Source organism: Doryrhamphus excisus, linkage group LG14 (genome assembly GCF_037039965.1).
Source record: "Doryrhamphus excisus strain RoL-2023G ecotype Guam linkage group LG14, RoL_Dexc_Guam_v1.1, whole genome shotgun sequence".
Taxonomy (NCBI): Eukaryota; Metazoa; Chordata; class Actinopteri; order Syngnathiformes; family Syngnathidae; genus Doryrhamphus; species Doryrhamphus excisus.
In genome coordinates, this window is record NC_136370.1 from 1,572,501 (window position 1) to 1,585,381 (window position 12,881).

A 12,881-nucleotide genomic window follows, 5' to 3' on the forward strand; every position below is an offset into this window, starting at 1 on the left:
TAAATAAATAAATAAAAGCAAAAATAAATACAAAAATAAAAAACAAGATTCAAAAATTTAACAAAAATTATTTTTGTTTTTATTTCCATTTATATTTATTTTTTTGTATTTAATTTTTTGATTTTTTTTCATTTTTGTTTTTATTTTCACTTTTATTTATTTATTTATTTATTATTTTGGCAGTTTTGGTCCTCCATATCTATACATAAATAAATAAATAAAAGCAAAAATAAATACAAAAATAAAAAACAAGATTCAAAAATATATCTATCCATATCTATAAATAAATAAATAAATAAATAAATAAATAAATAAATAAATAAATAAATAAAAGCAAAAATAAATACAAAAATAAAAAACAAGATTCAAAAATTTAAAAAAAATATTTTTGTTTTTATTTCCATTTATATTTATTTATTTATTATTTTGGCAGTTTTGGTCCTCCATACATTCCTCCCTTTTATTATTTCCATGCCTCAAAATTATTTCCAATGTGCGTTTGCTTAGTAAATACTCCTTAGTAAATACCTCACCAGCAAATGAGGTATTTTCATCACTTGTAAAGACACTTAAGTACTACACAATGTACTCACAATCCATTTCTGAATAGGAGAGAAGAGCTGCCGCTGTGAGTTTTCTACAAAGCTATCTCGTTATTTACACTTTTTATCTTATTATTATGACTTTCTGTCTCATAGTTTCGACTTTTTCCTCAAAATTTCGACTTTTTATCTCCTAATTTCGATTTACCATTGGGATAATCTGTTTTTTTCAGTGGCGGAAACAGGCCTCCACAGCACTCCGTACCACCTGGTGGCGGAAAGGCGGAAATGCACCAGGAAGCTGCAAAGCAAAACAGGAGGAAGCCGAAGAAGAAGAAGAAGAGGCCGCAGAAGAAGACGCCGACGTCAAGTCCTGTTAAGACCAGGAGCGGGAAGTTTGCTAGTCCCGCCGCAGTCGAAGCAGCTCGGATCCGGTTACGGTATGTAATATGGATGGTGTAACCGTACACGTTGGTGACCTTTTTGGTGATTAATCTGGATTAATAATGACGTTATCATTAAAACTATGACGCCATTCGGCATCAGGAGAGCGGCTAGTTTGACTGCTAACATACACAAGTCGTCACTGCAGTGTTAAAAAAAAGTTTCCGAAACAGTTCTGTTGGCCTTTTACTGCTGTTTTCTGTTGAGGACGTAGCTGTATAATGATGTAAAATCGTGATAATAAGAAACAACACAGTTGCTAATACAAATTCAGTTTTTGACTTAGTTTGGAGCAACGGGAAGCGATGCCGTTGCGACGTTTGCGGGGTGTTGGAAAATCCATTATCCGTAGAGGATGCCTCACAACGTGCACTTCCGGAACTTTTAATTTTACTAATGGGTCGTTCGCGAACGAAGCGGCTCGGAGAATCTCTGTGGTTGACTCCCAGATCTGCATGAAGTGTTTTTTTCTTTCTAATGGGCGTTAGCTTGGATTTCATGGCTTTAAATGTGTTATATGTGTTATAGGTTGGTCGGTGGTTTTGGTCCTTTGCTTCATTTGTAATGAAGTCCGCCACCCGCTGACCATAAACTACTGAACGGGTGATTACTTGCATGATGAACTACACTGGTAAACAGTCATTTGTTGTATATAATACAAATAAATACATTTAAATTTAAATAACATTTATAACTGCCCAATTACTGTATTTCTGGATATGCCTGAATCAAACACTTCAACATATATTACAGTTAAAGGTAAAATCCAAGTGTTCATATACTGTGAACTTGGGCCAGTTTTCTCTTCCACTTACGTATATGGTGTTATGAATTATAAAGTCCAGTAATGACAGTACTTCCTATTCTCCATACAAATGGACGACCGCTAAGTTCCACCGTCCAGTTTAGCTGGCGCCCAGACAGAATATCATAACATGATGTAACACGCCATGACTAGTACTTCTACCTTCTACTTTGCAGGCGTCCCTTAAAGCTCCGATGGCAGGAAAAGGCAGAGCTCCAGCCAAGAGGAAGTTGGCAAATGAGTTACCGCCAGGGGAAGTACTCACAGATACCAGAAAGAAGCTCTGGAAGCTTGGGGCTCCGATTGGCCAGGGAGGATTTGGCGTCTTATACCTGGGTAAAGTAGACTCGGAGGTCACACTTGATTCCGCTTGTACTTGCGGGCAAAATGCCACCACTTGTATGATGATTATTTCTTTGATTTGAAATGATTTGACACATAAATAAAATTTGAAAATGTCTCCAAAAAATTATTTTTTCCAGATCCAAATTTCCTAATAATTCCCTGACCGTTGCCGTATAAACTACTGATATTTTTCCCCACTCTTTGTAGCTGATGAGGATTCTCCAAAAGCTGTTGGCGATGATGCTCGCTTTGTCATCAAAGTGGTAAGACTCTTGTGCATTAAGCTCAACTGAGCGCTCCTGTCATATAGAGGATCTTTGACCAGCATATTAACATATTGCTTATACTTTAATTTGTTATTTATGAGTAGGTAAAAGCTTATTTATGTATTTATTTACACTATCACGACATTGCACTGACTGTCCAAAGTCCAAATAATAGTTAATGATAGGAGTAGTTGATCCTGATGGTCATGTCCGATACCAGCATGGACTCCATCCCTCCCCACGCTCACATCTTGGACACCACGATCAGGGCCTCGCTTGGTTAAGACACCAACCCTTAAAACAAACTTAATCTGTACTTTTTTTTTTTTCCTTCTCCGTAGGAGCCGTTTGACAGTGGACCACTCTTCTGTGAGCTCCGATTCTACATACGAGCAGCTAAACCTGAACCAAGTGAGCCATCACAAACATCGTGTTTTGGTTGTACGTACTATACACGGGCGTGGATGTTTATTATTGAGATGCATTGATGTAGAATAAACATAAGCATAAAGACTAGCAAGCCACAAATATGGAAACAACATACTCACTGTAGACTTTTTTTTTAACGTGAGAAGGTGTAAATCAGGGGTCTCAAACTCAATTTACTTGGGGGCCACTGGGGCTAGGGTCTGGGTGAGACCGGGCCGCATCAGGTTTTCCAAAAAAAAACGCATTTATTAAAAACAGAAAAATGAATAAACTTTGCTTTTGTTCCGATTTTCTACAAGAAAAGCTCTGATAAAACATTCCACTGTTCTCAAATATCTTAATTTTTATTTTTCTACACAAAATAAGATGAAAAATAAATAAACAAATCAAGAATAAAGAAAACCAATCAATCAGTAATAAATAAATACAATAATAATAATAAAAACTTAAGAAAGCACATATAGTTGGTGGGTAGACAAATGATTTTTTTCATATTAAAATGAACAAAGCATTATTAGAGCCCTGTAGACATGACAAAACACGACTATAGTCACATTTATACTCCTTTTATTTACAACATATTGCGCAACTGCAGGGTCTTGAGACACATGCTAACTCGCAAACTAGAGACCTAGCGACCTAAACGGTAGCCTTCAAGTTATTTCCTTTCAACTTAAATAGCCAAAAACTTACCACTTCCACACGGATAGGGAGGATAACTATTAACAGTTATTTAACCTTTAACATGAACATGAATCAAACGTAATAATTTTTTCTGGGTACATGATACCATACAGCATCCATATAAAAAACTTACCACTTCCACACGGATAGGGAGGATAACTATTAACAGTTATTTAACCTTTAACATGAACATGAATCAAACGTAATAATTTTTTCTGGGTACATGATACCATACAGCATCCATATAAAAAACTTACCACTTCCACACGGATAGGGAGGATAACTATTAACAGTTATTTAACCTTTAACATGAACATGAATCAAACGTAATATTTTTTTCTGGGTACATGATACCATACAGCATCCATATCAATTGTTAAACTTTCATATCAAGGCGGGGGTCTCAAACTAGTGTCCTGTGTGTTTGAGACCCCCGGTGTAAAGGCTACACGGTGGCGCCTGCTGGGGCGTATGCAGTGTGGTGAAGTTAAGCTGCGTTGACCCGGTGGATGTCTCCATCATGCTTTTTGGAGCTCATCTATTTTGCACTTTGGTGTTTTCACATGAGATTACCGTAACAAGGCGTACTTTTATTTGAGTGCTGACATTTTTCTGTTGTCTTTGCAGTTAAGAGCTGGATGAAGGGCCGTCGTTTGAAGTATTTAGGAGTTCCCAGATACTGGGGCTCAGGTCATCACGACAGAGGAGGCAAAAGGTATAAGACCTAGAATTGCACCAACAGTCAAATCTTACACACACGGGCTGTAGACCTAGTTTGCTTTATTTCAAACATGTATGTAAGGTTACATTGGGGTACAAACACATGCACTAATGCCCACGCTTCTTTCTAAGGTACAGGTTCATGGTGATTGACAGGCTCGGGACCGATCTTCAGCGGAAGTTGGAGGAAAATGGAAAGCGGTTCCCCAGAAAGCTGACTCTGCAAATTGGTCTCCGACTGGTGGGTTGCTTTTAAATGTCATTTTTCTACTGAGCTCCGCTTGCATCACTTTTGTCCTTAACCCTTAGATGCATAATTTGGTCTAAAATGACCCGGTCAGGTTGTTTTCTTGAAATATCTTTATAATGAATTTTTCTTTATCATTTCATATTCCAGGTATTCCTCAAAAAACATGTTTTTGATATCATGTCATTCACATTTTTAACTTATCTTTTATACATTTTAAGAAATTTTAGTTTTTGTGTTACTACCCCAACCTTCCATAAGTGGGTCAAAAATGACCCGGTCAGGTTGTTTTCTTGAAATATCTTTATAATGAAAAATTTTTATCATTTCATATTCCAGGTATTCCTCAAAAAACATGTTTTTGATATCATGCCGTTCACATTTTTAACATATCTTTTATATATTTTAATAAATTTTAGTTTTTGTGTTACTACCCCAACCTTCCATAAGTGGGTCAAAAATGACCCGGTCAGGTTGTTTTCTTGAAATATCTTTGTAATGAAAAATTGTTATCATTTCATATTCCAGGTATTCCTCAAAAAACATGTTTTTGATATCATGCCATTCACATTTTTAACTTATCTTTTATACATTTTAAGAAATTTTAGTTTTTGTGTTACTACCCCAACCTTCCATAAGTGGGTCAAAAATGACCCGGTCAGGTTGTTTTCTTGAAATATCTTTGTAATGAAAATTTTTTTATCATTTCATATTCCAGGTATTCCTCAAAAAACATATTTTTGATATCATGCCGTTCACATTTTTAACTTACTTTTATGCAACACACAATGGATCCTCATATTTTCTATTGTCGTACGGGGTCATTTTCTTTTTCAAAGATGTAAAAAAGTGAAAAATGAAGATGTTTCTAACATGAAATCATTCTTGTGTGGTCCTAAATATAATACTAAATATCATACAAGTGTGGGTGATTTTTGAGCCACTTATGGAAGAGTGTAGGGTCCAGTCACTCGTGCATCTAAGGGTTAATGACATTGAATGTATCAGTGTTTTTGCTTTTGCCAGTTAAGCTACTGTCACTAGCGCCCATGTGTTATACACAGGATATGGAATTTGAATTGATCCAAAATGCAATCCTGATAGTTATGACGTATTGAGAAAAGTAAACAGAAGGAAATGGACAGTTCATAATCAAATGGTCCAGTTGAAATTTTGCATGAACGTACATTTTGGTCTGTAGGGTCCTTAACAGATTCTAAGATATGGCAGCCAGATGAAAAAGAATTTGGCCTTAGGATTCCCACTCTCCCCCAAACATCTCCACTTAGCCAGTCGCCAAACAGTGATGATTGTTTTGTTCTGTTTGTGCAGCTGGACATCCTTGAATACATCCATACTAATGAGTACGTGCATGCAGACATCAAGGCATCCAACCTGATGTTGGGCTTCAGTGATCCCAACCAGGTCAGTACCGGTGTCAGCAGTTGGATCAGTGGGCGGTGACTCCCGCGGTGCAGAAGTAGAGAGGTTAGGGGCGGAGCTAGATTAGTCATTCCGAAGTCTTGAAAATGCTTTTTTTTTTTTTTTTTTTGCCATATTCTGCCACAGTACGCTCTAGCCCAGGGGTGGGCAAACTACGGCCCGGGGGCCACATTCGGCCCGCCAAGTGTTTGAATACGGCCCGCCCAATCTTTCCAAAGTATTTCATTTAAACTCAACATACAACCTGGCATCATGGCCTGAGCCAACCTTTTGATGGTTTTATCAATTTCCTTTTTTGACATGGTCAAAAAAAAGGGACACAAGCACATAATAATAATAATAATTATTATTAGATTATTATAATTATTATTAGAACTATAATGATTATTATAATTATTATATTAATTCTAATTATTATATTAATTATATATAATATTATTGTTATATTTGCATATTTTACATAATAATAATAATATAATAATTATTATTTTAATTTTATTGTAATTATTATATTTTATTATTTTTAAAATATTTAAATATAAATATAAAATAATAAATAATAATAGCAGATTGCATGACAATTTTACAGATACAATAATACCAGGTGGACTGTTACGTGTAAAATATATAGTCTGCCCCCCCCCCCCCCCCACCCCCTGTAAATTTTGTCATATCAATGCGGCCCGCGAGTCAAAAAGTTTGCCCACCCCTGATCTAGCCTGTGAGTAACAGGGATGTATGTGTGGCCTTCTCATTTCCACGGTCTGTGTGCCTTTCTGAATCTGAATCGATGCGTCTGAATTGTAGGTTTATCTGGCAGATTATGGGCTAGCGTATCGGTACGCACCGGAAGGCTCTCATAAAGACTACAAGGAGGATCCTAAGAAGTGTCATGATGGCACTATCGAGTTCACAAGCATCGATGCCCACAAAGGAGTAGGTAGGTACTATCACAATTCGAGATTCTTCCAGAGAGTCAATACAGTGGCGATATACTAATAATAAAAAAATGAACTACAAAAGCTTCCTGAACCTTTTGGTTTGCCTCTTTGTGTTCAATGAGCTCCTGAAATCGACTCATCTTGAACGATGAAATATGATTGTATATATACGTTATCGTGTACCTCCAGCTGCTTCAAGGCGGGGGGACCTGGAGATCCTTTGCTACTGCATGGTTCAGTGGCTGTGTGGTTCCCTTCCCTGGGAAGACAAGCTTCAGGACCCACTCTACGTCAGAGACTATAAAATCCGGTACGTCAGTTGCCAACGTACACGCTGATAATGAACGTCTGCTGCCTTCCAACTTCAATAATGCTACTTTGGGTCTCACGTCCAGGAGTCAAAAAAGCATCTCTGACTTCATGGCCCAATGTTTCCCATCTCAAGACAGACCAGGTAAGACATGAATTGGGGCTAATTCAGGTCGATGCAAAATCAGCACTTGGTATTGGATCTAATGGGTGGTGTTTCATTGTGACCACTTCAAATTGTCACAGCAATGTGATTCACTCACCTCATCATCATCATCATTTGATTTGCTGCCGCTAATAAAATACTCGTTTAGGAGGCACTGCTTCATCACTTTTTGATGTTTTCATTCACAAGTTGTTGAAGAATTAGACCATGTTGGCAGGACTTACCGCGGACATGCTGAGGTTGTTTCTGTTCTAGACGAGCTACAGAGGTTCATGGAGGAAGTGAAATCTCTAGGTTACCAGGAAACGCCTCGATACGATAAGCTGCGCGCCATTCTCGAGGCCGGACTGACGAGTATCCAAGCGAGAGATGACGGCATGCTGGACTTCACCGCTGGAGTGCCGTCATCAGCAAAGGTGAGGGCACGGAGAAACATTAAAGATGCATTTACACTACAAGCTCCTGCGTGTGCCAACATATTAATAAACAACTTCATACGCGCCACCACAACATGGAAGCAAACAATAATAAATACATATATGTGATAAAAATACTGCAATGTATTTAATATACAATAATCTATATCAATTATTAATTAAAACAAACAATGTCAAATATATTAAATAGTATACAAAGAAAATTTTTGGCATTTGGACAAATTCACCGTAATTTCCAGTGTATATTCAACTTTCGACCCGACAGTTTATACTGCGATGCAGCGAAATTCTAATCTCATGATCTCATCTTCACTTCAACACTACTACGAATCACTTAAATACTCGCGCGTCAATCACGAGCTATCGGTGCGCTCACAACAAGCCCGTCAACCCACTGCAAATCTCAGGTCATAACTCAATGTAACAGTCTGACTCACGGCGTCATCTTACCAAGAACACTAAACTCATCATGCAGCAACTTAACACCTAAAAGGTATACCTAAGAAATATACAAACATGTTTAAAATGAAAAAAAAATGCATTGCTTCTCAGCAAAGCATCAGTTGGTGGCTGCGGAGCTGCAGTGACGTCAGCCTCCCTCTAGTGTACAGAGACATCCATCCATTTTTTTACGCTTCTTGTCCTCCAGTAAAATATTTTGCTAAATCGCATTGCATCATGGGAAAGTTGGGAAGTTTTTTTTTTTTTTTCTGTCAAAGAGCTGGTCATAAATCGTGCATGGCTGTGTTCGAAACCGAAGCACAGTTTATTAAATCCTACCCATCTGATCGCTAACTCTTACATTTGTTCACTTCCTGCTTTCCAGAATACAGTTTCCAACACAGCCTCAATATGCCATTTTATGACATGAGCATATGTATCTTATATTCCGGTGCGGTTGTGGCTTATACGGTTATTATACTATGATCCACTACTGTAGTTGCTGGTCCAATTCTAAGGCAGCCAATGAGACTCCAAGGGTTTTACTACTGTTAGTCTTCTAATGTACTCCTCTTCTTCTAGAAGGCGACAAAGAGAAAGAAAATTGCAGGGAAGACTGAAGAACCTGACGACGGTCCAAGCAAAAAGAAAAAAGTCCTTCAAAATAAAGGTACAGTGTACTTCTTCTCTTTTTAGCGGTGCATCAACCTCCCATTTGTTTTTGTTTTGTTGTGCAGAAGGGGGTGGTGTCAAGACTCCAAAAAGGTTCCAAAGATCCAGAAAGGTTCCAAGCACTGAATTAGAGGGCGACTCCGAAACCAGACCGCCGGAGGACACGACGAGCCCTCCCAAAAAACGTAGAGGCAGACCTAAGAAAGCGTCCTCGTAATGTCCCGCGTTTCCTTGAAGCCGCCGTGCACGCACTCCGTCACCAGCCCGTCGTTGTCTTACTCATGCCGACATGAATTTACAGAATTTACATTAAAATAGCTTTCATTGATATTAGCGTTCTTAGGCACTGGGTGTCTGTAATTGGAAGGAATAAAGAAATCCTGCTTTGATGGCGCTTGCCTTAATTATTCTATTATTCTATTTGGGATATAGGAATTGTGTAAAATGAGGAACTGGAGTAAGGCAGCGATGGCGGGTTTAGTGCAAAAGTTAATACTTTTGCAGACTATATATTTTACACGTAACAGTCCACCTGGTATTATTGTATCTGTAAAATTATTATGCAATCTGCTATTATTATTTATTATTTTATATTTATATTTAAATATTTTAAAAATAATAAAATATTATAATAATTACAATAAAATTAAAATAATAATTATTATATTATTATGATGTAAAATATGCAAATATAACAATAATATTATATATAATTAATATAATAATTAGCGTTAATATAATTATAATAATCATAATAGTTATAATAATAATTATAATAATCTAATAATAATAATAATTGTATGTTGAGTTTAAATGAAATACTTTGGAAAGATTGGGCGGGCCGTATTCAAACACTTGGCGGGCCGGATGTGGCCCCCGGGCCGTAGTTTGCCCACCCCTGCCCTAACCGCTCATCACTACTCCCTCAGTAACTACTCTAAATGTACCTGCCTTAGTTTCTCAGTAGCTACTTTAGTTTAGTTTTTGACATGACGTTGCACAACATCCCCATCAGCAGTGTAGCGCATCAGTGCTGATTTACTGATATGGTCCCTAAGGTCATAAAGTTCAATCATCTCAGCCAGGCGTGCAACCAATTAACCCGCCGACCTGGAATCCAATCAACACCATGATTTGCACCAGTCCCTGTATTTCCTCCCACAGAACCCATTTAGAAGATTATTTGGTGTGATTATGTCCTTGCTGCCGTCACGCAAGAGAAAGGTCGGCTTTTGCTAAGCTAAGTTACGCTGCTAATCAAAGTTGGACTTTGTACTCCTCTCCCAGCCCACACACACACACACACACACACACACACACACACATGCTGTTTTCATCATTTTCAAACATCAAGTGGGAGTCCAGAAGAAGGATTCTTTCACCCGCCATGGCTTACAACAAGCTGCATCTGGTGATGCTGTTGAGCACCTACACCTTTGCACGTGAGTACCAGCAGCGGGAACGTGTGTGAAGTGTGTATTTTGTACATTTGTATGGCAAGGTAAACGTTTGGTCCTTCCCAAAAGTACTCCTTGCTTGAAGTATATATTTAAAAACATTTCATTGTAATCATTTCACTATTTAATCCAATATATGCGTCTTATCTGTGAATTAAGTGTCTAGACCAGGGGTCTCAAACACGCGGCCCGCGGGCCAAATGTGGCCCGCAGGACACTAGTTTGAGACCCCCGTCTTGATATGAAAGTTTAATGTTTGATATGGATGCTGTATGGTATCATGTACCCAGAAAAAATTATTACGTTTGATTCATGTTCATGTTAAAGGTTAAATAACTGTTAATAGTTATCCTCCCTATCCGTGTGGAAGTGGTAAGTTTTTTATATGGATGCTGTATGGTATCATGTACCCAGAAAAAATTATTACGTTTGATTCATGTTCATGTTAAAGGTTAAATAACTGTTAATAGTTATCCTCCCTATCCGTGTGGAAGTGGTAAGTTTTTTATATGGATGCTGTATGGTATCATGTACCCAGAAAAAATTATTACGTTTGATTCATGTTCATGTTAAAGGTTAAATAACTGTTAATAGTTATCCTCCCTATCCGTGTGGAAGTGGTAAGTTTTTGGCTATTTAAGTTGAAAGGAAATAACTTGAAGGCTACCGTTTAGGTGGCTAGCTCTCTAGTTTGCGAGTTAGCATGTGTCTCAAGACCCTGCAGTAGCGCAATATGTTGTAAATAAAAAGAGTATAAATGTGACTATAGTCGTGTTTTGTCATGTCTACAGGGCTCTAATAATGCTTTGTTCATTTTAATATGAAAAAAATCATTTGTCTACCCACCAACTATATGTGGTTTCTTAACTTTTTATTATTATTATTATATTTATTTATTACTGATTGATTGATTTTCTTTATTTTTCATCTTATTTTGTGTAGAAAAATAAAAATTAAGATATTTGAGAACAGTGGAATGTTTTATCAGAGCTTTTATTGTAGAAAATTGGACCCAAAATGAAGTTTTAAAATTTTTTTTTGTTTTTAATAAATGCGTTTTTTTTGGAAAACCTGATCCCAGATCCTAGCTCCAGTGGCCCCCATATAAATTGAGTTTGAGACCCATGGTCTAGACATTAGAGATGTAAATGAAATACTTGGTTAAAGTACATCACCTCAATACCAGATTTCTTCAGTAGCAGTAATTTTTAATTGAGATCACCGGCGTGTAAAATCATGTCCACGGTTGTAACGCCATGTTGTTTTTCTCCGCAGAGCAAGTCATCGATGACGACACGTCAACCTGTCTGTGTAAGTTGACCTCAACCCATCTGCTCCCCAAACGCCACGCCAACTTCCATAGAACAGAATCAGAAATGGTTTATATCCAGGTATGATCAAACATACAACAAGTAGGTGCAGACACATCTATTAAAAAAAGAATGAAAATACAAAATATACAGAATAAACAGTATAAATAAATGTACACAGTCTGTTTTTTTGTTTGTTAATCCGGAAGTGCAGTCTGATTCTTTTCCTAAGAATCCAGACTGAGCGTTAATGTAACGTATATTGCGATGTAGTGATCATATATCGTGATCTGCCGGAAGAAGCCGATGTTGACGTTTCTTCATCGTGTACATTCATAGCCAACAGTCGGGACTGAAATCAAGACGGTTTCTACCAAACGGATAAACCAGCAGCAGCAGGTGACCTTTGTGCTGTTTAGTTTGACAACAGATGTTGTCCAAAGGTCAGCTGCTCATCATGACCACCGCGTTGCTAACACGGACCCTCGTCAAACTGGAGATAAATGTCAATCAAGTCATTCTCGCTTGCAATGGTGACGCATCACACCTATTAAACCTTCAAAGACGTGTGAAAGTACCGCTTAAAACACAAAGCTGAAATTATGGTTTTTATTCTGCGAGTTTATCAGTATCATGTTCTAGCCGACAATCCTTGTCAATGCTCATCGTTGTGCATTGTTTGATTTCTTTACTCAATCCATTCCATAGTTTGATTCCACATACTGAAATGCTATGGCTAGCATAACGTAGTCCTAGCATAGAAGTGTTTCAAATGCACTTCTTCCCTGAGATCATATTTTTCCACATTTGTTCACTTCCTGCTTTCCTAATATGATTTAAGTTATTTTTTTGTTTTTTTTTTACTTTATTTTATTTATTTATTTATATATTTTTTATAATTTATATTATAAACTTTTTGTTTTTTTTTACTGAAATGCTATGGCTTTATAACGTAGTCCTAGCATAGAAGTGTTTCAAATGTACTTCTTCCCTGAGATCATATTTCTCCACATTTGTTCACTTCCTGCTTTCCTAATATGATTTAAGTTATTTTTTTGTTTTTTTTACTTTATTTTATTTATTTATTTATATATTTTTTATAATTTATATTATAAACTTTTTGGTTTTTTTTACTGAAATGCTATGGCTTTATAACGTAGTCCTAGCATAGAAGTGTTTCAAATGTACTTCTTCCCTGAGATCATATTTCTCCACATTTGTTC

At 37.1% G+C, this 12,881-nt stretch overlaps 2 protein-coding genes across 2 annotated transcripts in view; both read left to right on the forward strand.

The window, feature by feature from the left end:
* Nucleotides 1–1,593, forward strand: part of ak7b (adenylate kinase 7b) — a 21,338-nt gene extending 19,745 nt beyond the window's left edge. Inside the window, exons 19-20 of the mRNA XM_078795955.1 lie at nt 776–982; nt 1,515–1,593. The gene's annotated coding sequence lies outside the window, so the exon portion shown is untranslated. The remainder of the gene's footprint in view (nt 1–775; nt 983–1,514) is intronic.
* vrk1 (VRK serine/threonine kinase 1) lies at nt 831–9,108 on the forward strand. Its single transcript, XM_078796337.1, has 14 exons — nt 831–982; nt 1,515–1,518; nt 1,968–2,163; nt 2,344–2,399; nt 2,744–2,813; nt 4,143–4,230; nt 4,368–4,476; nt 5,815–5,907; nt 6,733–6,865; nt 7,056–7,176; nt 7,262–7,320; nt 7,597–7,757; nt 8,802–8,889; nt 8,957–9,108. The coding sequence occupies exons 1-14, from the start codon at nt 831–833 to the stop codon at nt 9,106–9,108; spliced, it is 1,482 nt and encodes a 493-aa protein (XP_078652463.1).
* Nucleotides 9,109–12,881: the final 3,773 nt, after the last annotated feature.

Excerpts from the sequence above, each read along its gene's own strand:
- vrk1 (XM_078796337.1), top strand. The coding sequence starts at position 831 with ATGCACCAGGAAGCTGCAAAGCAAAACAGGAGGAAGCCGAAGAAGAAG. Across the intron at positions 2,164-2,343 it reads GGTCACACTTGATTCCGCTT|CTGATGAGGATTCTCCAAAA; the intron begins GTACTTGCGGGC and ends CACTCTTTGTAG. Across the intron at positions 2,814-4,142 it reads AGCAGCTAAACCTGAACCAA|TTAAGAGCTGGATGAAGGGC; the intron begins GTGAGCCATCAC and ends TTGTCTTTGCAG.